The sequence below is a fragment of the Orbicella franksi genome, chromosome 14 (genome assembly GCF_964199315.1).
Source record: "Orbicella franksi chromosome 14, jaOrbFran1.1, whole genome shotgun sequence".
Lineage (NCBI taxonomy): Eukaryota > Metazoa > Cnidaria > Anthozoa > Scleractinia > Merulinidae > Orbicella > Orbicella franksi.
In genome coordinates, this window is record NC_138158.1 from 2,494,278 (window position 1) to 2,518,640 (window position 24,363).

At 42.3% G+C, this 24,363-nt stretch overlaps 2 protein-coding genes and 1 pseudogene across 3 annotated transcripts; 2 read left to right on the plus strand and 1 right to left on the minus strand.

Annotated features, from left to right (window-relative positions):
- Positions 1–1,267: 1,267 nt before the first annotated feature.
- LOC145467981 (pre-mRNA-splicing factor 38A-like) lies at positions 1,268–10,393 on the minus strand. Its single transcript, XM_081451639.1, has 9 exons — positions 10,264–10,393; positions 9,811–9,970; positions 8,409–8,530; positions 7,589–7,674; positions 5,679–5,720; positions 5,340–5,405; positions 3,095–3,195; positions 2,097–2,135; positions 1,268–1,795 (listed from the first exon to the last, which is right to left on the minus strand). The coding sequence occupies exons 1-9, from the start codon at positions 10,391–10,393 to the stop codon at positions 1,504–1,506; spliced, it is 1,038 nt and encodes a 345-aa protein (XP_081307765.1). The 3' UTR covers positions 1,268–1,503.
- Positions 10,392–17,229, plus strand: LOC145467898 (uncharacterized). The gene is made up of 4 exons (XM_081451526.1): positions 10,392–10,923; positions 11,879–12,311; positions 12,765–15,259; positions 15,958–17,229. The coding sequence occupies exons 1-4, from the start codon at positions 10,392–10,394 to the stop codon at positions 16,188–16,190; spliced, it is 3,693 nt and encodes a 1,230-aa protein (XP_081307652.1). The 3' UTR covers positions 16,191–17,229.
- LOC145468707 (uncharacterized) lies at positions 17,223–23,217 on the plus strand (annotated as a pseudogene). Its single transcript, XR_014042240.1, has 4 exons — positions 17,223–17,637; positions 18,630–19,064; positions 19,882–22,478; positions 22,967–23,217. The product of XR_014042240.1 is annotated as an uncharacterized LOC145468707 (transcript).
- Positions 23,218–24,363: the final 1,146 nt, after the last annotated feature.

Consider the following 24,363-nt stretch of genomic DNA (forward strand, 5'->3'; position numbering starts at 1 on the left):
CATTTTCACATTAAAAAAAACCCGCATATAAGAACCTAGTGATTTAAGAACCTACAGGCTGAAATTTAGCATTTAAATACCCAGAAATAGAGGAACCTGGTCAGCCTGGCAAAGAAAACTAGGTTCTTATACATTTTGATGGTCTAAATTCTGGATTTTTATTGTGTGAGAAACTTCTGACAAAGAGTTAATGTGTATGTTTTTTCTTTGATATACATTTTTTTTTTCGATTTTCACCCTAACCCTAACCCTACAGTGCAATATAGACAATTTAAAATCTAAATCTTTCAAAATAAAATATAGAAATGTATTGGCAAGCAGTTTTGTTTGTTGTTAGAAGTTCTATATTTCTGCCAATGGTTACACAACGACAACCTCTGAAAAATACAAACCTATTAAGAACCTGATCAGCCTGAACTGTGAAAAACTACCCTAAAATATAAAACCTGTTCAGCCTTGACCTCGAAAATTCTAGGTTCTTATATGCGGGTTTTTACTGTACTCGCTACGGCGCTCAATTTGTCAAGTGTTGCAATTTCCCACCGAAGCAGCCCAACAGTTTCTTTAGAAATTATCTGTATGTATAATTAGTCTTTTTTGTGTTTTGTGTGTCTTTTTCTTATTTTCTCTTATTTTACTTTAATTTAATCACTTTTAATCACTAAGGATGGCTGCCCAGTCTTATTAGCCCATTAAGGTTATTTCGGGCAGCCATGTACTCTGTTTATCTCGACTGATTTTTGTTCATCTAACTCTAATTTCTATGTTGAGTACAATGAAGTTGTTGTTGTTGTTGTTGTTGTTGTTGTTGTTGTTGTTGTTGTTGTAGAAAGTACGTTTCTCGCAACTTTCTCACGACGAAAACTGCTGTGCGGTGTCCAACCCTTGCGTTTGCCTGTTTCATCTAACGGAATCTTCTCGGAATCTACCATCATTGAATCATTTATGGCTTATGCTTATCGCCCGTATCTTGAACCACACAACAAGCGTTTTGAATTCTCTTTGGACCACCGTGAATTACAAGTCATAACTACAACATAAAATAAACTAGAAGTTTGAAAGAACTGTGTTGTTTAATTTTGCACTGACAAATGAAACTTCTGAAAGCGAAGGACTGCCTAGAGCCAGACTGCGAGGAGAACCTCTTCTCGACAGGCGGTCGAGAAAAAAGCGCTGAAAGGCGAGTGCACACACACACACACACACACACACACAAAGCGAGAGCGATGTGAGGAAAAACAAGCTCTGCTCGAGCAAAAGAAAATAAAAAGACAATGCAATCTTTTATAACTCTTTCAATACTCCCGCTGTTACTCAATGAAAACAAAAATTATTGACGACAAAAAGTAAATCATCAAAAACCACATACACTGCGGAGACTGCGGAGCCTGGAAACGATTTCTGATTGGTTTATTTCTACAGTGCCTTATTATAGATCAGCTTAGTGATCTTTTCCTGAGGAAACGTTTCCGTATTTTAGTCTCAAACCGACAAGGTATGTCATCAAGGCTTAAGCGGCTTGAGTCCGAGCTTAGCTCTGAGTTCGTTTGCTTCTTTGATCTCCAGTTCTTCTTTATTCATCCCTGTGCTCTCAGTTTCTTTCTCCTTCTTCTTGTCAGATTTTTCGGATTTCTTCGACTTCTTCGACGATTTTTCCGGCGACTTTGATCGGGACTTCGATTTGGATCGGTGACGGCGACGATGGGGCGATCGTGAACGAGAGCGCGACCTCGAATGGCGACGATGAGGCGAACGACTTCGGCTCCTGTGCCCGCGTCTTCTATGAGGGGAGGCACTAGACGACAAACACAAAAAGATAGTCTCAATTAATTTATACCATCATACTTTTCATGGAGAGAGACTCAGCCACAAAACACGCACACCGCTAAGTTTTTTACGGTTTAATCTTGATGGTTTATTATTATCTCTTTGCTGTTGATCTATATTAGTAAACTACTAGTTTCTTCTATTCAAAGGTGATTTTATACGTGGCCAAACTAACTCAAAATGCCGTGACTGAGCTTCTTTGAGTACCTCAAAGATAAATCAAGACACCAAATACAGACTGTAGATACAAATACACGCAAACAGCTTACCTGCGTCGCCGACGACGAGGAGATCGAGAACGGCTTCGTCTGAGAGAAATAAACAAAGAGTTTAATTCTAAAGGAACTTTGCATTCGTATCACAAAAAACAGGGGAGTAGCGGGCTTCTGAGAAATTTAAACCAGATGATAAGTAAAGATAAGTTAGGTAGGCCGGAAGGAAAGGATGGTGGGTGAGTGATAAAAAGGAAAGAAGAGAGGCAAAAGAGAGGGGAAGAAAGGGACGACAAAAGAAAGAAGGAACGAAGGAACGAGGGAACGAAGCAACGAAAGGAGAAGGGACGAAAAAACGAAGGAATGAAGGAACGAAGGGACGAAGATACGAAGCAACGAAGCAAATTAGCAACGGGAAGCAACGAAGTAACGAAGTCATTTTTTAATCGTAATTAAATTTTCTTAGTAATCTTTTTAAATTGTGTACATATTTTATCATATGTTTTTAAGGTTTTTTACCCCCACACCCACCCTGCTTTTTATTTATTTTTACATAATGTCTTGCAGTGATGGGAGCATGCCTCCCTTTGCAAGACCCCCATAATGTAGATGTAGATGTAGAACGAAGCAGCGAAGCGACGAAAAAACGAAGGAACGAAGGAAAGAATGAACGAACGAACATCTACGGTAATACTCTTCAACACTTTACAGTGGGGAAGAACGAACGAACAATGATAGGAATGAGGGAGGGGGGGGAGGAAGGGAGGGAGGGAGGGAGGGAGGGAGGGAGGGAGGGACGAAATAAGGATGAAAGTAAGACAGAACACACGAGTCTAATTCTGGTCAACCTTGTTACATTCAGTGATCTGCTAGCATTCAAGATAGCTTTGGCATAAAATTATCTCGGCCTACCAAATTAGAAGTAAAGCCTTGTGATTGTGAACAGCTCTTTCAGGCAAAACAAACTTCAACAAATCCAAACTGGACCTACAATCTGCTCACATTAAATGGATCACACAGCACTCACAAACAATTCAAACCAAAGCTATATCTACCTATGATGGCCTGGAGATCGGCTTCGCTTTCGTGTTCTGTCGTAATCACGATGCGAACGTCTTGGCGAAGGACTCCGACTTCTGCTTCGGCGACGAGGAGACTAAACAGGAAAAGAGAAAAAAAAAATAGCTAAGCTCTTGTGTCAAATGCCATGAATATAATACAACCGATGAGAAGCTTGAAAAACCTGTGTGAAACAGCAGTATTGTACATGTTCTTTCATAACTGCATTCCCCCCGCTTAAAATATGCTTACTGTAGCATACTGTATGTAAATACGTAACGCAATCAAAATATATATCAATAAAACAGAAACATACAGAAACAGAGACGAGCGATGCGTGGTATGGATCAAATTTCGTCACCTATTACAATAAAAAACTGTGGTTTTGTAATTGTGCACCGTTCGTCAGTCATTGATTAAGTGGCCATTGTCGAGAGGTAATTTTGGCAGTTGTGACATGCTTAAGGACGATCGCGCGAAAATTTTCCAGTCGATGGATTTTTTTTAAATTTTTAATGCAGTCAGATAATGAGTTACTTGTGTCAGAAATGCAAAAAAAAAAATGGGGGTCACCCACTTCGTTTCAGAGATAAAGCGTGTGGAAAACTACCCTGATTTTGAAAAATTGACGCACGTAATTCAGCATGGTCTTCAGGTGTCTAAAGTTAAAAATTTCGAAGGTGAGTCAACGGAGACAAACGATCTTAGTCATATTTTATAGCAGTGTGTCTGTTGCGTAAATAATTCCAAATGTTACCAACGTTTTCACAAAACTAAACCCTTCAAGAGGCATTTGAAACCGCCGCACAGATAAACGAAGAGCTAAAAAGAACGGATTTGCAAAAAGTTCAAACTTCTAATCGATATATAGATTTCTTCATTTTTTCGCTAAACGTAGAAAATCAAAAGAGAAATTGATCCATCAAAAGAGAAATTGGGGTCACTAAACTACCAAGATCGTTAAATCCAGGCAAAGCCATAGCAATGGCCATCTGCCCTATCATTGTGCATTTTATAGCTTAGAGCGCGCATCGATGCATGATGTGGCGTGTGAATTTGCGTGCGCAGTAAAGGCTGGTTTTCACTAGCGACGGAGTCGTAATCGGAGACATAATCAAAAGCGTAGAGTGACACGACCTGGTGAAAATCAAACCGACCGAGTCGGAAGCAGAAGACCCATTCCGCTTACGACTCCGTCGCTTACGATCTAGTGAAAACTAGATTGTCGGAGTCGGAAGCAGAAGCGGCAGAATAAACCAATTACAATGCTCCATTCTGGGCCTTGTGATTGGTTGGTTCTTCCGCTTCTGCTTCCGACTCCGACAATCTAGTTTTCACTAGATCATAAGCGACGGAGTCGTAAACGGAATCGGAAGAAATGGAAACGTTCTGATTCTTCCGCCTCCGATTCCGTCGAGCTTACGACTCCGCTTATGACTCCGATTTTCGATTTTCAGTAGGTCATAAGCGCTCTTACGTCTCTGACTCCGACTCCGTCGCTAATGAAAACCAGCCTTAAGAATGCGTAGAAACAATTAGCGTTGACGTCCTTGAGGTCATTCCCCAGTATTGCAATGCGCATCCCTACTGCGCATAATTTCACGCGTGCTTAGCGCGCGCGCATTAAAAAATGGCGCTTTTTTTCTTGAAGGTTGGACCTCGCCATAGAGGTAAATCGTCATTTTCTCGCAAACGAGTATGGTGACCTCTCATTTTTGTGGCTACTGTTGCTAGGCAACAGTAGCCATTATGTTATTTTCTGTTGTTTTGAATTGAGTAATAAATTTCTCTGTGTAAAATAAATATGGACCAATTCTCAGTGTAGAACAAAAAACAATTGTCGGAAACGTGAATTTAGCAAGCAATCGTGACTACAATCATGGTGCCATTATAAGGATTTATTGGGTATAAACAAGGTGCTGCTGCTCCTAAACGAACATGGGGACCCGTCATTTTTATTTTAAAATTTAAGTTCCTATAATATAAACAATCAAAAGGCAAAGTTTCACAAAAATCTCAGAGCAGGTTCTATTTCAGTGGACTGGAATGACCTTAAGTTGCCGTTGACGTTATGGAGAGAGGGCCGTTGTTGAGAGGTTAAAGTAAGAGAGAATGTATGAACCGTCCGCCGGGACAAAAAAAAAATGGCCATCGTAAAGGGGTGGCCGTTAGTGGAGGTTCGACTGTCATTCACCAGAATTGTGATTCTTTGATGTTGTTTGAAGTAGATTCTTGACATACCTGCCTCTCTTCTTCCTCCTCTGACTCTGAGTCCATGTCCTCCAAATCATCATCAAGAAGGCTTCTCTGTAAATCAAAAGAAAATCACAGAGACTGAACAACAACCGAATACGAACTTGTTGCCAAAGTACAAAATAAACTAAATTAACTAAGATATACTTGTAAAATGAGCGAAAAGAAATCCTAGTGTCCTAATTGGAGCCATGGTAAATTGAAGTACAGAATATCAAATTAAAAAAAAAAAACATTCATATGAAAAAACAAAACTTTTGCAATAAGCAAATTAACCTTTAAAAGAAGAAAATGGAACACCAAAGAGGTCATATTATTAATTCTTACCCTTGGTTCAAGTTGATTGGAACTCTCAAGCACATTTCTCTTCTGAAAAAGAAACCAATAATTTGTTAGTCTAGAACTCTAGAGAGTCATTCATTTTGTCAAGCTTGTGCAGTAAGGAACGAATACTTGAAGGATGAGGTTGATCAAGAAGGTGAGAGTGGCAACTACATGTAAATACCCTGGGCACCTGAAGTTGAGTGCAGTGAATTTAAAAAATGTCTTCCCTCTTTTCTTGAATCCTCTTACATTCTGAATTTCTCCTTACTCTCTTTTCAAACAAATAATTCAGCATAAGACATTGACTTACTGCGACCATTTTCACAGCTGAAGTCACAAAGTAAGACAATCGTCATTGGGACACTTAACAAAATACAGTTGAATCTCTATTAAGCAGCAGCCTCTAGTTAAATGGCCAGTTATCAAAGTCCCAAAATTATTGTCAGTAAAATACTGTAAATAAAATCCCAATTAACTAGCCATCTCTATTAAGCTGCCGTGGCCACTTTTTGGTCGTCCCGATGAGAGTTTTTCTATTGTCTTTACCTCTATTAAAAGGCCACCCAAAATCTAATGCACATAGATTAACTTTGTTTTGGAAAAGTCAATGGCAGATCAGAGTCCGAAGAGAATTCACAGTGACAAGTGGTAAAAACATTCAAACACATTTATCATGATTGTCTTGAAGTGACTCAATGTCCACTAAGAAATTAACCTGATGGTGAAAATATTCAAGGTAAACAAACTCCTACCAATTCTCCGAGGATGGCTACCTAATAGGGGTTCAACTGTAGTGTCCAGTGAGAAGCCATTATTCAACTTGCCAAGACCTCCTTCCCCAAAACAATGTCAACAAGCAATTTCAGTGTACAGGTCTGGACACCGTGGAAGTCATGAACGATATGTTTTCAATTGAAAACTGAAAAATTTGCATCGTATATATTCACAGATACCATTCTCAAACCATGCGAGTTAAAAATTTCTGGAGTTGCATCTTTCATGAACGTGGTAAACATCGGAAATCCGGTGCTGGCACTCGCAAGCAAAGCTTCGTCAGATCACACAAAGTTTTGCAGCATTGTTGCTGCATTGTTTGCTGTACAATAGGCTATTAAAATCTCGCGAGAAGTTCAGGCAGCCGTACTTACAGTTTTTTAAAGCTCTTGCGAGACGAAAGTCTCATCTCTCGAGACAAGAGTCTCATCTCACGAGACGAGATACTCGTCTCACGAGAAGGTGGTAACTTACTTTTGAGCGGTACTGTACAACAGTTTCATTATGTTTTCAGCAGGAGGTCAACTGGTTTTCACAGGTGGGCAAAACTAATAAAACTGAGCCTCTTTGTAAGAAAAACTTTTCAGTAGATGGTCAAACCAGCCAGGTAAAGTTGTCCTTACAGCTGGTCAATCTGCCCGGTGCCCGGCCCTTGATGAAACCCCTGGACATATTGTCACAGTTGAAAGAATGGAAAACAACAATGCATTCGAGGGTGGGGAGGAAGAGGTAAAGAAAACAATCATTTGCTGACACAACGGTCGAGGGGTAAGGTAAGGTAAAGTCCACCATGCCGGCACATACTTTCACCTGGAGCAACTACTGGTAGGAGTATTTCTATCCCCCCCCCCCCTGGATGGGATGCTAGTCCATCACAGGGTTAACCCCAGCATTAAATTCACTGGTGCCCATTTATACACCTGGGTGAAGAGAGGCACTGTGAGAGTAGATGTATAGAGTCTTTCCACGATCACAACAGGATGTTCCCAGCCAGGGCTCAAATTCAGACCACTCAATCCGGAGGACAAGGTGCTAACCATGAGGCTAACGCACCCCCTACAAAAACACTGGAGGATTCAAGTTTTTCGTCTTGGATTATAGTTACATTCATAAGATTAGTAACCGTGATCCCCTCTCACCTGAATGCGAGGCAGAATGACATCACAGGCTCTGTCTTCTCTAAGCAGCTCATCAATGAACTCATCCATGTGAGAAAGCTCCATTTCTTTTAAAATAAACAATGTAACCTCATTTAGTGAAACCACACTTGTCATGTGTTAGTAAAAATAATCAGCACTCAGTGGCTTCAAATTTTTTTTGAACCTCAAGTAGATTGTACAGTTCCAGAAAATATCCACACTCCCCTGCCCCCCATAGAAGGGACTGGAATTTCCTAGGGGTGGGGGACTTATGTAAGCCCAAAAAATTTTAAAAAATGTACGAAGATTAATTAGAATTTCCACAGGGGTAGGGGTCTTAGAAAAAATCCCTTCCATGGGGGAGGTATAGACATTTTCTGGAACAACACATTAATTTGAGGTCTGTTGTAATAGTGATTGGTACCTTTAACTGTCCCAATTTTGCAGTAAAGTGACAAATTAGTTTCAGTGAATTGCCTTCTTGAAACATTGTGCAGAAGAAAACAGCTTGTTGTTATGCAGAAGTTCTTTTCCCTTCATATTTGGCAGCCCAACTTTCACAAAAATATAAATTGTATGGATCACAGTAACTCATTCTACAGAAATTACAAAAGGCTGAGCTGGCTGTGTGGGCCACTTTGGGCTACAAAAGATTTTACTTAAGCAAGGCTACTAAGCCCCAAACATTACTATCTCAAATATTATCTACAGTTATTTTCACAAGCCTCAGGTTATTGGGCTTGCAGAAACCTCAAATAAAGTGTACCGTAGGACAGCACAACACTTTTCTATGATAAGATACTGATATTGGAAAACTTACTTCCCATCTTATTTTTCCTTCTGATTTTTCTGTAATCATTGTAAAGTGGCTCCAGGTAATTGTAACAATCCATTGACGTCCCTACAAGCCTCATGTACATGGCTCCCAGTGCTCGTACATACCTACATTGGCAGTAGAAAATAGAACTTTGAGCCTCTAAAACAACAAAGAGTTAACAAATTTTGACACCAAAGACAAAAAGTAGAAGGGAAGTTCTGAGGATAACAGCAAACTCTTTGTCGAGAGTTACACCAGTCCTGTACATTGCGATGAACATCTTTACAGAGGCAGAAAGAAGACAAACTCACTTGACAAGATCACTTGAAGTGAAATAGGTGTACAAGTAAGGATATGGACAAGAATCAAGAAGAATAGTCTGTTGCTTTTCTACTGCTCTATGGGAGCTGCATACTAGTAACTGTGGTACATTATTGAGTCTCACATACATTGTGTCACCTTGACTACTCTGATTGGTTAAAGCAATTTTCACTTACGTGTCAAAAGGAACTTGCATTTGCTATGGTTTTGCTCGCGCTACACCACCACTTTGTCATCCAATAAGAAGTAAACCAAAACCAGTGACTATTTATTGTCACTTGCTCTTACACATTTTCCCAATTCTTTACATTAGCCACCTATAAATTATTTCCTTTGAGTTTTGATTGGTTCACTGGAATATCGATCAGTTTGTGATTGACCAGTGTAATTACTTTGGGTTGGTTTTTCACACCAATAAACTGAAAACTTCTCCACTGTGTAACATAGAATGAATGAGGAAGAAAACAACAGATATGCCACTAATTTCTAAATTATTTTGGGGGGTTATTCCAGTTTACAACATGGAGGTCCTTCAAGGAAGGTGCTTGAGGGAACATGATTAGTAATTCTGTCAAGGAAAAAAACAATTCTTTTTTTTTTTTAATCACCATCCTGGATCAATGAAAACAAGTGCCAATTATATTTTGGGCATTATTAAGACAATTCTTATCATACTCTCATCCCGGATGAGAAATGGATATGAATTTTCTTAATTATGTCACCCCACAGTCATATTGTGTGACTCCCAGAAGTGACAAAGCCAAATCTCAGGAAAACTTGATCAGCTTCTAATTCAACAGCGAACACCAGTGCAAAATAGCCAGTGTGCATTCAAACATGAGCGAGAGCTTCAGTTTTATACAACTCTCATTCTTTATGATCCAGCCTTCTTGTACAGTTGGATACTGTTATCTCAACCCCCTGAAAATTTGAGATAACAGGAGTTCAAGATATCTGAGAATAAACGACTAAAAAGTATACTCAAGTGAAAATAATTTGAGTTTGAGATAGCAGGGAGTTCCTTATAGCTGAGATCAAGATAGTGAAGTTGTACTATATATGCATATTTTAGCTTTGATCATACTTGTAATCCTCATTTTTGATGAACTCCACAACTATTTCCTTCTCTGGCTGAATTTGCAGCATTTTTAACACCAGGCATAAGAAAGGCGTCGGTTTGATGTTTCCACCATATGTACCACCAACATGATCTAACTCCATTGCTTTGTCCACCAACAGCTCCGCTGGATTGTCAAAACACAAGAATTTTACTCTACAATACAACACTTATGATCCGATCATGGTATCCGGTTGTCTCCCATCAAGCATTAATTAAACCAGTCAACGTTCCGATCTTTAATGAAGAATTATTCTACTTGATTACTGAATCTCCGAGTGAAGTCAACGACTTAAGCTTTCTACGTCCGTTTGCTGAAAAGCTGATGCGTGAAGGAGTACATGACTTGGACACTGTGCCTCAAAAACTAAGACCGATTTCTGTGTCAAATTATTCATTGTTAAAAACAACGTGACTTACCTGAAAGCGCAAAACATTGCTCCTTCCAGTATTTATTCTCATAAATACGTGCACGAGTGATTTTCTCCACCAAATACTGAGGATTTGTTCCCTTCACCGTTTTTGCATCAGAAACCGTGCGGTTCGCCATGTTAGATTTCTATTTAGTTTCCAAGCTCCTCTCATTTATTCATCCCAGAGTTCCAAGTGCGTTTGGTAACGAAAAGCATTTTGGCCTGGACGGCTGCATTTGTGGAAATTTATTAATCTTTCTGTATCGAGATCGAAAGGAGAACTCGATCATGGAATATTTAGCACCAGAGCACCAAGATCTCGCTATACAGGGACTTTATGAACTGCGATCGAAGCTTCCGTCGGTTCAAGAGGATGTCTTCGAGAAGGTGAAAGCGGAAGAGTTATCATTTCCCAGAAGCTTCAAACTAGCGCAAGAGAACATGAGTAAAAACCTGCCAACGGCTTCACTTATCTGGGAATACATGCTTGACAAGGCCGAGAACAAGCAACAGAAATTTGCGATCATGAACAAACTCTTCCAAGTTCAGATCGCAACCGGGCCATGGAGAGCCGCTTTAGAGACAGCTCAGAGATTATTCAACGAAACCATTGCGGAGTACTCATCGGAGAATGCGAGTCGACAGACAGCAACTGAAGGAGGTTTGGGTACGTTAAATTGAAATTTTCGTCGTATTTCTGTTTTTGCTTTTAGATCAGGGACCAAATTAAAGAACATATGATCTTGTCGTCAATCTTGTCAGGGAATTTGTCTACTTCCGCTTTCGTGCATGTCGATCAGTTCAGTTGATCAGTCACGCACACAAAGGTTGCTACGTGACCAGAGGGATTTCGGAACTTTTCCGAGAATCCCTAAAAACGGGCGTTATCAAGTCACGCTAAGTCATGGTGTCAATCAAGTTCATACTAAACCCCTGCAAGAGTTAAATTCATTGACTGAGAAACGAAAAAGAAGCGAGGCTGAGAAATTTAGCTTCACGTTTCTTTCATGTTTCTTGCACGATGGACTAAGAGAAAAGAGGGGATGCTCATAGTACAGACAGCCTTTGGACTCGTCTCGCATTCTTCCACCAAGATAGCCCCTTCCAGGCGTTCAGTTAGTTGGGACACAGTGCAAAATTCAGCGGAGTGAAATAAGGGAGAGAGACGCTTAGTGCGAGGAGCAAACGAACATTAAGTTCTCTTCCCTTGCCGCGTAGGTTCGATTTCCGCCGCTCTCTCAGGTTCGCGTGACTTTTCGCACCGCGCTTCTCCCCTATTTTTTCGTGCGCCATTTTGCGTGCGCCAATTTTCGTGCGCCCCAACTAACTGAAACGGCCCAGAAGAGACTACCCCCAAGAAGGGAGGAAGATCTGTGATTTTAAAATTTCAGTTTTTTCCGGACTATAGTAACAGCTAATCCTGGGAAGTGTGCCATAGCCTTTCCTGTAAATCAGTGCCGGAACACTCTGGTACCAAAATACGCATTAATTTACAACCCTTAAAAGGTTTGACGAGCATTCCCTACTGTCAAGGAGTCTCCCAGAAAATTGGTAATGGTATTGCTCTGGACTCACTTCAATTTTGCCGATCTGATTTGTTTTCTTGATGTTATTTTCCACAGACTCTCTTCTGACAGCGCCGCAATTATTCGATGCTTGTCTGGATCTGGGGTCGATACATCGTCTGCTTAAAGAACTAAACAAGGCGGAACAGTTGTATAAGAAGGCCTGGGAAATTGCTGTGTCCATGAAGGATTTTAAAAAAGAAACCTTAGCTAAGATACATCTTGCAGTCTGCCTTCTCGATCGTGGAGAACTAAAAGAGGCCATTAACACCTACTTTGAGCCGCTGATGGTGTTTAAAACCGCCATGAAAAAGCACACAAGAGCTCTTTATCTACACTACTATGGTGGTGCATGCCGGTCTGCGGCAGACTGGGGCAGAGCTAAAGAGTATCTCCGGGAGGCCCTGGATCTAGCAAAAGAAGTGAAGGATGTCGGGCTTGTGTCGAGCTGCTGTGGTGAGCTGGGTAATGTTTTCAGATCGGAAGGAAGGTGAGTCATTGATCGCGTGAGAGTTGCAATGTCCTTATATTCTTCAAAATTAGGCTACCAAGAATCAGGATATCAAAACGTACTCGTACACCGACAAATTTTAATGTTAATCGAAAACAAACAATTATGCGAGGGGACTGCATTGAAACCGTTTGAGTTAGCTAATTCGGATCACCTTCGAATGAGAGGGCAAAAAGCTTATTATTTCACAGCTGTGTCCTCAATAACACAGCCTGTGAACAGGCTCCGGCTACTTGGATCTGGCCGCGGCTGAAAGGGTTGGCTGTGAGTGAAGTGGTCGACGGGGGAATGGGGTGGGGTTGGGGCGTTCCTCTCTCCTCTTCTCTTTCTTCTCTCCTTCTCTTCGCCCCATCCTCAACTAGAGAACCTGTTCACAGGCTATAAATAGCAATTTAAGATTTAAATTCTCATGTATACATTCCTTCGTTTCAGATACAAAGATGCAGAGAGACTTCACACAATTCATCACAACTTCGCTTTGAACAGAGGAGATGTTCATGGCCTGGCAATCTCCTGCGGTAATATCGGCTTCTTGAAGTTTTACAATCCTGAGGAGTTTGACGATTCTGTAATGTACCAGTTCATTGAATACTCTCTTGCTGAACAAGTGGGTGATTTTGCTCGCACGGGCATCGCATTCAACAAAATTGGAAAGCTTTATACAACAATAGGCTACAACGAAGAAGCCGTTACCATGTTTCAAATTGCACTGGATGTCTCTCGAAGGGCCAGCAACGTCGCAGGTGAAGGAATGGCGTGGGGAAATCTAGGCACAGTTTACAGAGAGTTGGAAAGATTCGAAGACGCTATCGCTTGCCATATAAAATACAGAGACAATGCTGAAAGACGGATGGACATCGGTGGAGTAGCCATCATGCAGCATCAGTTAGCAATGGATTATCTGCTGAGTGGAAAGCTACCAGAAGCAGAGAGATCCATTCTCAACGCGTTTGAAACCCTGGAAAAGATCCGTGCACAGATCGGCGAGGAAGACAAATCAAAGCTTTCGAATTTTGAGAAGAATCAAGCCGAAGCATACAACCTGTTGCAAGTTGTTCTCGTCGCCCAACTGAAGTATAAAGAGGCGTTAGTATTGGCGGATACCAGCCGAGGAAGAGCACTGGCCGAAATTGTTCGTAAGCGATTACACGGAGATAAATCCGCTGAAAAAGAAACGACTTCTCTGAATGAAGAATTTATAGAAGAATCCTTCAATAACCTGCTGGAAGTCAGTCGTAAACTCTCCACAACGTTGGTTTTTTACTCCGTGGTGAAAGAATTTGACGAGTCTGGAGCGTTCTACAGTTGGGTCTACGCATGGGTATTGCATCCATCTGGCAGCCTCGATTTCAGTAAATCTCGTCTGAAGCATGGCATCCGGGATACTAAGGTTGAAGTCAATGATGAATTTCTGGTGTCCCTTAGACGGTCCATGGGTCAACCATCCCAAATAAAGGACCTGGGCAAAATCCTCAGAGGCGAAAAGAACCCTGGCGTCTCCAGGGAGGCGAAAGTGTACGTGACAACTCTCCAAAGCGAAGACGTGTTGAACTCGCTAAAAGGACTGGAACACATGTTTGCATCAGGCCTGAGTCTAACTAACACCGAGAATGGAAAAAATCTCAGTTTGGATCGGGAAGAGGGACTACATCATCGACCTAGTTTTCAGAACGACACAACTTTACACGAAAGTGACACCCACATTGACAAGAATTTTAACCTTGAGCCCAAATCAACAGACCAGCAAGCATCGTGTGCACTGAAAGAAACAACCACAGCACAACCAGGCGCAACTGACGGGACCTGCTCGGAGAATAACGAAGAAAATTCACAAACAGAAACGAAAGAAGAGCAGGACGTTTCGAAGAGAGAAGACTTGTCAGAAGCCTCCTTCTGTGGGTCACTGAGCCAGAGCGAAGGTATTGTCCCGCAGCTGCAAACACCAGACAGCGAAGGGTCTAACACTCCACCACAAGGTGAAATTCAGACTGAAGTAGAGGAGAATTCTGTGAATTCAAGTTGTGACGTCCCTGAAAACACATTTTCTCTTGATAGCGTATCTGAGCCCCCGAGCGTTCATTCAAAACTAGAAACAGCCAACAAAGAGACATCTAGTGAAAGTCGTATTGAAGTAGAGAATGATGAGTTGGCTTCTGTGACAGCTAGTGATTCCAAGGCAAATGTGCCAGGCCCTTTTAATGACGTCGTGTCTGAGTCCTCAAATAAGCATTCAAGAAGACATGATGAACGTGAGAGTGACCCTGAACTGGACCCGTGGAGACCAATGCTAAGCCAGCTTCATAAGGTTCTCATAGAACCTATTGTGGAATTCCTGCCATCTAAGGATGAGAATCCACGAGTTACTTTCATTCCTCAAGATTTCTTGCTCAAAGTTCCCTTTGCTGCGCTGCAAGGCGACGCCAGAGATCATTACATCATGGAAGACTTTGTTATCTCGACCAGTCCAGCGATCCACTTTCTCGAACTAGCCTGCACCTCTCGTGAAAGCCCCAAACACACCCCAGCGCCTTTTGAACTGAGTCTTCTCGCTGTCGGAAATCCCACAATGCCTTTCGAAGAGCTTCCCCAGCTTCCCTCTGCCCAGCGCGAAGTGCGCATGATCAACGAGATTATTGACTCGCCGGAGTCACAAGTGTTTATTGGGTCACGTGCCAAGAAGAAGGATGTGATGGCAGCCATGCCAAAGCATAAAATACTACACTTTGCCACGCACGCTATTATTGACGACGCAGACTCCCGCGGCGATTTTAGCATGAAGGGCCTCATTGTACTGACGAAGTCTGGGCTCGAATGTAACGGTATTCTGACGGCCGAGGAAGTGAGAGGTATGGAACTAAATGCTGAACTTGTGGTACTAAGCTGCTGTGAAACGGGACTGGGTAAAGTGACAGGAGATGGAGTACTGGGTAAGTTTTTGAATCATTAAAAAAGTCCTTTCAGCTGAAGCACCAGTAGGACTACGAGTAGTCCCTCTTTCGCTTAGTCCGTGGAGCGAGACCATAAATAAACAACGACGAAATAATGGTGGCGTGAAATCCTCTTGTCGAGTCACCCTCAGGATTTCGCGCGGCCATTCTTTTCTCGCGGTTTTCTTTCTCGTCACGCACGACGGACTAAGCGAAAGAGGGACTGCTTGTAACCCAAGGCACCAGCAACTCTAGCCCAGTTGATATCAGCCTAGTTCAGTTAGGACTTTTAGTACATATTCGTTATTAATTGGACTTGAACGCATTTTGCGACCTTGATTCTTGTATTTAAGTCTCTTGCTTGTTCGGGTAGTTGAACAACTAAATCTTAGCGCGTTCGTCGACACCAATTGATTGGCTTACTTTGAGCATGCGGATGCAGTTAATTCTAGACTCCCTCTTCAACTCCTATTAAGGGAAGGGAAGGGTGAGTTCAAGGACTGAACTCATGCGCAGAGACTCATGCGGATATTAGGTACCCGATATTCGGGAGGTACGTTATGTGTACACCTGAGAAGTGCTGGGTCGGGAAGCGCTTATTTTGATCGTGTACGCAGTCCCGTAGCGACTCTTAATATAGGCGTGTTCATATCGTATTAAACGGAGTTCAGAAATAACACCTGGTTCTGTTTACACAGGTCTTTCACGCGCATTTCTGGCGGCTGGCGCCGCTTGCGTGATTGTCACGTTGTGGAAGATTGACGACCGATCCGCTTGTGACCTCATGACGGCCTTTTACCGAGAATACAAGGCTTCCCGTGATGCTGCGGTATCGTTACGAAAGGCCATGAAGATTCTTCAAGCAAAAGACAACACACGAAGTCCTCAGCACTGGGCTGCGTTCTCCATTGTCGGCGTTACTGGTGTTTAAATCGTTCGGCACTAAGCTCCAAATTTTAACTCTCCTCACTGGTTGTTTTCCATTCAGTTTTTAAGGTGGCTCAAAACAGTTTCCAGCACCTAGATTTTAATGGGTCGCTATAACCACTCTTTATCATTTGATGCTTCAATCATGGTATCAAAAAACTGCCCAATCATTGGTGAACACGTTGTTATCATTTTCGTGACACAATAGGTTACGTAAAAATACCAGGATTGATCATGATAATATAGGATATAGCCTTCTCTGCTAAAAAAATGTTTGAAAACATAAGCTTTTGACAGCCGGTCTACTGTCTTCAACAGATAAAAATTTCTGATAAAATGAAACGTTAAATATTTGAGGATAGACAGTAAATCGCATGAATTTAAAATGACTGCACTATAAAGAGTGTTCAATTAGAAGAATGTTGAAAGTGCTGAAATTAATGTTTGTTTAAAAGAATGTTGTATTGTCTTGGGAGTGGGCATGAGTTATTATCAACCTCAACAGTTTTTGCCGTGTGCCATGATTCTAGTGTCTTTCTAATGCGATGATCTCCTTGGTCAATGATTGCGGAGTTGTTAATAAATGAAAATTTCATTTACAAACTGTCCACCATGTTTACTTACCGAGATGGCAAAGGTGGCGAGCATAGTAACCAGGTCTCAAAAATGTTATGTTCACCGCATATAGCGTCACAAGCCGAGCTTTTCGACCAATCAGAATGCCCAAGTCTTATATTCACCTCTGAAAATTCGGGAGAATTATACTAAAAAGCTTTGTTTACCTGGACACAAAAGCTAAGACAGATTTTTGTGTCAAAATATACACGGCGTGACGTGTTCCTTCCAGTATCTGTTCTCGTAAATACGTGAACGAGTGATTTTCTCCACCAAATACTGAAGATTTCTTAGTATGGTTTCAATTTAGTTTCCAGACTCCTCTCATTCATTCATCCCAGAGTTCCAAGTGGGTTTGGCAAAAACGAAAACATTTCCGCCTGGGCGGCTAAATTTTTGTGAATTTTACAATCTTTAAATCTTTTCTTTTAATCGAGACCTAAAGGTGAAATCGATCGTGGAATATTTAGCACCAGAGCACCAAGATCTCGCTATACAGGGACTTGATGAACTGCGATCAAAGCTTCCGTCAGCTCAAGAAGATGTACTGGAGAACGTGAAAGCGGAAGTGTGGTCATTTCCCAGAAGCTTCAAACTAGCGCAAGAGAACATGAGTAAAAACCTGCCAACAGCTTCACTTATCTCGGAATACATGCTTAACAAGGCCGAGAATAAACAACAGAAATTCGCGATCATAAACAAACTCTTCCAAGTTCAGATCGCAACCGGGCCATGGAAAGCCGCTCTAGAGACAGCTCAGAGATTATTCAACGAAACCATTGCGGAGTACTCATCGGAGAATGCGAGTCGACAGACAGCAACTGAAAGGGGTTTGGGTACGTTAAGTTGAAATTTTCTTCGTATTTCTGTTGTCTTTATACTAGGGACAAATTTAAAGAACAAATGATCTTGTCAGGAAATATAAGAAGAGATTTGGCTACTTCTGCTTTTGTCCTGCGGTTAATATTTGGATTGTCACGCACGTAATGATCGTTACGTGACAGGAAGGTTTACCGTGTGGCATGAAATTTCCGTGGGATCTAATTTTCGCGAATTTCGCGGATTTTCCATCGACCCGCGAGAATCAAATTCCGTCAAAACAAACTCCCGCCAAAAAAAATCCGTGAAAATTTACTCTTTTTATTTACGTTACTGAATTTCAATGAAATTGGTTAAAAATGCGCGCAAGATTTAAATTCATTGAGTGAGAAACGAAAAAGAAGCGAGACTGGGACAGACTACACCAACACCAGCCGGTGATTTTACATCACGTTTCTTTTATGTTTCTCGCGTGATGTACCAAGAGAAAAGAGGGGATCCTCATAGTACAGACAGCCTTTGGACTTGTCTCGCATTCTTCCACCAGGACAGCCTCTTCCAGGCTTCCAGTTAGTGGGGGCGCAGTGCAAAAAACAGCGGAGTGAAGTAACGGACAGAGAGGCTTAGTGGGAGTTCTCTCGCCTTCCCGCGCCGCGCCTCTCCCTTATTTTTTCGTGCGCCATTTTTCGCGCTGTGCATTAACCAACTGAACGCCTGGGAGAGCCGCTACACCCAACAGGGGAGAAAGATCGCATTACGACCACTGCAACTGTACAGAAATGTGATTGTAAAAAACCCTTTTCCCCAGAGTACCAGCCAGTCTTTGGTAACGTGCCATGGTCTTTTCTAGAAATTGATCATCCAGACTGGTACCAAAACACGCATCCGTTTAAAACCTTTAAAAGGTTTGACGAGCATTCCTTGCCGTCAAGGAGTCCCCAGGCCGCATAATTTCTAAGGAGTAACTTCTGCTGATTTGGTACGGCTTTTTTGATGTTATTTTCCACAGATGCTCTTCTGACAGCGCCGCTATTATTTGATGCTTGTCTGAATCTGGGGTCGATACATCGTCTGTTTAAAGAACGAAGCAAGGCGGAACAGTTGTATAAGAAGGCCTGGGAAATTTCTCTGTCTATGAAGAATTTTGACAAAGAAACCTTGGCTAAGATAGACCTTGCAATCTGTCTGCTCGATCTTGGGGAACTAAAAGAGGCCATTAACACCTACTTCGAGCCGCTGATGGTGATTAAAACTACCATGAGAAAGCACACAAGAGCTCTTTACCTATATTACTATGGTGCTGCCTGCAATTCTGCGGCAGACTGGGGCCGAGCTAAAGAGTATCTTCGGGAGGCACTGGATCTGGCAAAAAAAAAGTGAACGATGTCGGGCTTGTGTCGAGCTGCTCCGGTAAGCTGGGCAATGTTTTCAGATCGGAAGGAAGGTGAGTCATTGATTACGTGCGAGTTATCGCAATGTTCTTATATCCTTCAAAGTCACGGCGTAACATCGACTTTTAAACACGCAAATTTCAATGCTTATCGAATATGAATAAAAATGCGAGAGTAACGCGTTACAACTGTTCATGTTAGCTAATTCAGAACACCTTCACACAGAAATGACGGGAAAAAGTTTAGCATTTCACAGCAATTTCCTAAATACTTGCTGGATCTTGTTACTGACAATTCAAGACTGACGACTGCCACTCCTCAGCTAAACTCACCATGGAAACAGAGAGCAATGGTTTGCCTCTCATTCTTGGTATGTAGCTATTGAACAGAGCCCCTCAAATCGAGACCAAAGTTAAAGTAAAACGTACAAACACGGGTCTCTTACTCCACTACCAGAGCCATGTTGATTCGCGCTTAAACGAGGGCTGGTAATGCTATGCTTGATCGTACGTACCGTTTATGTAAAGAATGCGACCGCTTGAAAGTATTGCTCTCTTGGCTGAAATATCCGCAACAACTTGTCAATGCTACGTCAGAAATTTTATTCATTAAAAGACTGCAGACCAGCAGCCAACACCTCATGCCCATGAGGAAAGTCCAACAGTTCCAATAGTTCTGCCCAGGATTCAGCAGATTTAGTACGCAAACAACTCAAGACTTGAGCCAGAAAACTCGCGTAGTAATTCAACCAGTCCTTGTTAGTGACAAAATCCAGCAAGCGCTCATAGAACAAGAGGAAAACCACCTTTTGTAAATTTCCTAAATAAACGATTTAAGATTTACATTCGCATTTATGCATTTCGTCGTCAGATACAAAGATGCGGAAATACTTCACACAATTCATCACAACTTCGCTTTGAACAGAGGAGATATTCACGGCCTCGCAATCTCCTGCGGTGAAATTGGCTTCTTGAAGTTTTACAATCCTGAGGAGTTTGACGATTCTGTAGTGTACCAGTTCATTGAATACTCTCTTTCTGAGCAGGTAGGCGACTTTTCTCGCACGGGCATAGCATTCAACAAAATTGGAGAGCTTTATACAACAATAGGCTACAACGAAGAAGCCGTTGCCATGTTTCAAATTGCTCTGGATGTGTCTCGAAAGGCCAGCAATTTTGCCGCAGAAGTAATGGCGTGGGGAAATCTAGGCACAGTTTACAGAGCGTTGGAAAGATTCGAAGACGCTATCGCTTGCCATATAAAATACAGAGACAATGCTGAAAGACGGATGGACATCGGTGGAGTAGCCATCATACAGCATCAGTTAGCAATGGATTATCTGCTGAGTGGAAAGCTACCAGAAGCAGAGAGATCCATTCTCAACGCGTTTGAAACCCTGGAAAAGATCCGTGCACAGATCGGCGAGGAAGACAAATCAAAGCTTTCGAATTTTGAGAAGAATCAAGCCGAAGCATACAACCTGTTACAAGTTGTTCTCGTCGCCCAACTGAAGTATAAAGAGGCGTTAGTATTGGCGGATACCAGCCGAGGAAGAGCACTGGCCGAAATTGTTCGTAAGCGATTACACGGAGATAAATCCGCTGAAAAAGAAACGACTTCTCTGAATGAAGAATTTATAGAAGAATCCTTCAATAACCTGCTGGAAGTCAGTCGTAAACTCTCCACAACGTTGGTTTTTTACTCCGTGGTGAAAGAATTTGACGAGTCTGGAGCGTTCTACAGTTGGGTCTACGCATGGGTATTGCATCGATCTGGCAGCCTCGATTTCAGTAAATCTCGTCTGAAGCATGGCATCCGGGATACTAAGGTTGAAGTCAATGATGAATTTCTGGTGTCCCTTAGGCGGTCCATGGGTCAGCCATCCCAAATAAAGGACCTGGGCAAAATCCTCAGAGGCGAAGAGCACCATAGCGTCTCCAGGGAGGCGAAAGTGCACGTGACAACTCTCCAAAGCGAAGACGTGTTGAACTCGCTAAAAAGACTCGAACACATGTTTGCATCAGGCCTGAGTCTAACTAACACCGAGAATGGAAAAAATCTCAGTTTGGATCGGGAAGAGGGATTACATCATCGACCTAGTTTTCAGAGCGACACAACTTTACACGAAAGTGACACCCACATTGACAAGAATTTTAACCTTGAGCCCAAATCAACAGACCAGCAAGCATCGTGTGCACTGAAAGAAACAACCACAGCACAACCAGGCGCAACTGACGGGATCTACTCGGAGAATAACGAAGAAAATTCACAAACAGAAACGAAAGAAGAGCAGGACATTTCGAAGAGAGATGACTTGTCAGAAGCCTCCTTCTGTGGGTCACTGAGCCAGAGCGAATTAAAGGAGGAAACTGCCGCTTCTGATGCAATGGATGCCAATTCTGAGGAATCTCCACAACCCTTTGAAAGTCAGGAGGAAACCCTTAAACCCTCTGAAGGTATTGTCCCGCAGCTGCAAACACAACACGGCGAAGGGTCTAAAACTCCACTACAAGGTGAAATTCAGACTGAAGTAGAGAAGAATTCTGTGAATTCAAGTTGTGACGTCCCTGAAAGCACGTTTTCTCATGATAGCGTATCTAAGTCCTCGAGCGTTGATTCAAAACTAGAAACAGCTAGCAAAGAGACATCTAGTGAAAGTCGTATTGAAGTAGAGAATGATGAGTTGGCTTCTGTGACAGCAAGTGATGACGTTTTTGAGGCAACTGTGCCAGGTCCTTTTAATGACGTCGTGTCTGAGCCCCCAGATAAGCATTCAAGAAAACATGATGAACGTGAGAGTGACCCTGAACTGGACCCGTGGAGACCAATGCTAAGCCAGCTTCACAAGGTCCTGATAGAGCCCATTGTGGAATTCCTGCCATCTAAGGATGAGAATCCACGAGTTACTTTCATTCCTCAAGATTTCCTGCTCAAAGTTCCCTTTGCTGCTCTGCAAGGCGACGCCAGAGATCATTACATCATGGAAGATTTTGTTATCTCGTCCAGCGATCCACTTTCTCGAACTAGCCTGCACCTCTCGTGAAAGCCCCAAATACACCCCAGCGCCTTTTGAACTGAGAGTCTTCTCGCGGTCGGAAATCCCACAATGCCTTTCGAAGAGCTTCCCCAGCTTCCCTCCTCTCAGGGTGAAGTGCGCATGATCAACGAGATTATTGATTCGCCGGAGTCACAAGTGTTTATAGGCTCACGTGCCAAGAAGAAGGATGTGATGGCAGCCATGCCAAAGCATAAAATACTACACTTTGCCACGCACGCTATTATTGACGACGCAGACTCCCACGGCGATTTTAGCATGAAGGGCCTCATTGTACTGGCGAAGTCTGGGCTCGAGTGTGACGGTATTCTGACGGCCGAGGAAGTGAGAGGTATGGAACTAAATGCTGAACTTGTGGTACTAAGCTGCTGTGAAACGGGACTGGGTAAAGTGACAGGAGATGGAGTACTGGGTGAGTTTTTTTAATTATTAAAAAATCAATTCTGGTGTAATTTTAAAACTTTTTGGAGGGAAGATGCCCCTGGACCCCCTACGGTGACTGCCTTCGGTAGTCCGTGTCTCGAAATCCCTTCTCTAAAATCTTGCATCCACCTCAGAAGCTGAATACCTGCCGTCCCTTCCTGTTGCCTGTTGCAGAGGGAGGAAGCCACCAGATGAGACTGCTGAAACTCAGGCTTCAGAGCAGTTCGAGTTTGGACGAGTTAAACAGTTGTAAAAACGGACATTTCTAAACGGCTATTACGGATCAAAAGTAAACTCTCTCTCCCCTTTGCCTCTTACACAGACGTCTATCGTCATGCACAGAGACCCATTAAATAAGGCACCTGGTGTTTGGCAAGTACATTTATATGCATCCACCTAAAAAGTGTGTCTTGCTCGTGTACGTGTCTCGCCACTATCTTCAAACTTTTAAGCAATGACTTCTGCCTCTCTTTATAGGTCTGTCACGCGCATTTCTGGCGGCTGGCGCGGCTTGCGTGATTGTCACGCTCTGGAAGATTGACGACCGATCCGCTTGTGAACTCATGACATCCTTTTACCGAGAATACAAGGCTTCCCGTGATGCTGCGGTGTCGTTACAGAAGGCCATGAAGATTCTTCAAGCAAAAGACAACACACGAAGTCCTCAGCATTGGGCTGCATTCTCAGTTGTCGGCGTTACTGGTGTTTAAATCTTTCAGCACTAAGCTCCTCACTGATTGTTGTATGAGAATTTAGAGGTGCATCATCACCAGTCAAATTGACAGTGTATTGATATCTTGAGAAAAGATAAAATTTAGCCTTGTTTGGTGCTTTAAGAGTTACAAGTAAGTGAACTCTTCGCAGATAGAACGTAGTTTTCAGTGAGGAATGCTTTACTGTAATCTATGGTAAAATTGACGTACAACAAACAGAAATCGACTTGTTCAGGTTTCTAACTATTTACCCTCAAAATTCCGGAAATTTCGGTCAGAATGTAATTGCCAAGTCAATTTTACCTCAACCGAGCGGAAGTTTCCGAAATATACGGAGCGTCTTGAAAGGTAGTCCAAAATTTCTTGCGGCGAAATATCCGAATGGAAAATGTGCTTACTATTTGCAATTCTACACCAGTTCCAATCGCCATCTTGGAATTGTGATCTGGTTGAACTCATCGTCGAGTTCTTTCCAGGGTTGGACACAGAGTAGTTCAAATGATTTCCAGAAATCACTCGAATGTTTCCAAACTTCTCAGAATGCAGGAAAATTGCATTCTGAGGCAACTAAATTTCAAAGTTTCTTGGGGACCATGGCCCCAAACCCCCTAGTTAAGTTGGTGCAAATCACTCATGGAAAACCTAGATCCAGCCCTGCTTTCAGTAAATTGGGAGTTGTTAAGTTTGGTAAATGGCCAATCCGGACGGAACTCAATACCCCAAAGGGTTTTTTGGTTGCCATTTGCACAAACCGTTGACGAAACGGTTTCTCCGCGTAAAATGGTATTGAACAGCCTCGGTTTCAACAGGGAATAGATTTCCTTATGATAAAGCATAACGCAATTTTATTACTCGTACTTTTTGCATGTACTTTCTTCATTACTGTTATTTTTACCCTTATTTAACATAATGATTTGCGTTACTCTCTAGTGCTACTAAACGAGAACGACTGTAGATATCGTTGATCGGTTTACAAATTCTATTGCAGGAGAGTAGAACTAGCTTAGCCTAAGCGTTCTAGTCTAAACAGCGGTTTACTATTTTAATTCAACGGAATCCAACTTGGTTTGCTTATCTCTCTTATACGATGACTATAGAGTGTTTCTTTACTGTGCATTTGTGCTTTAGTGTTCTATAACCGATGTCATACATGCGTGAAAC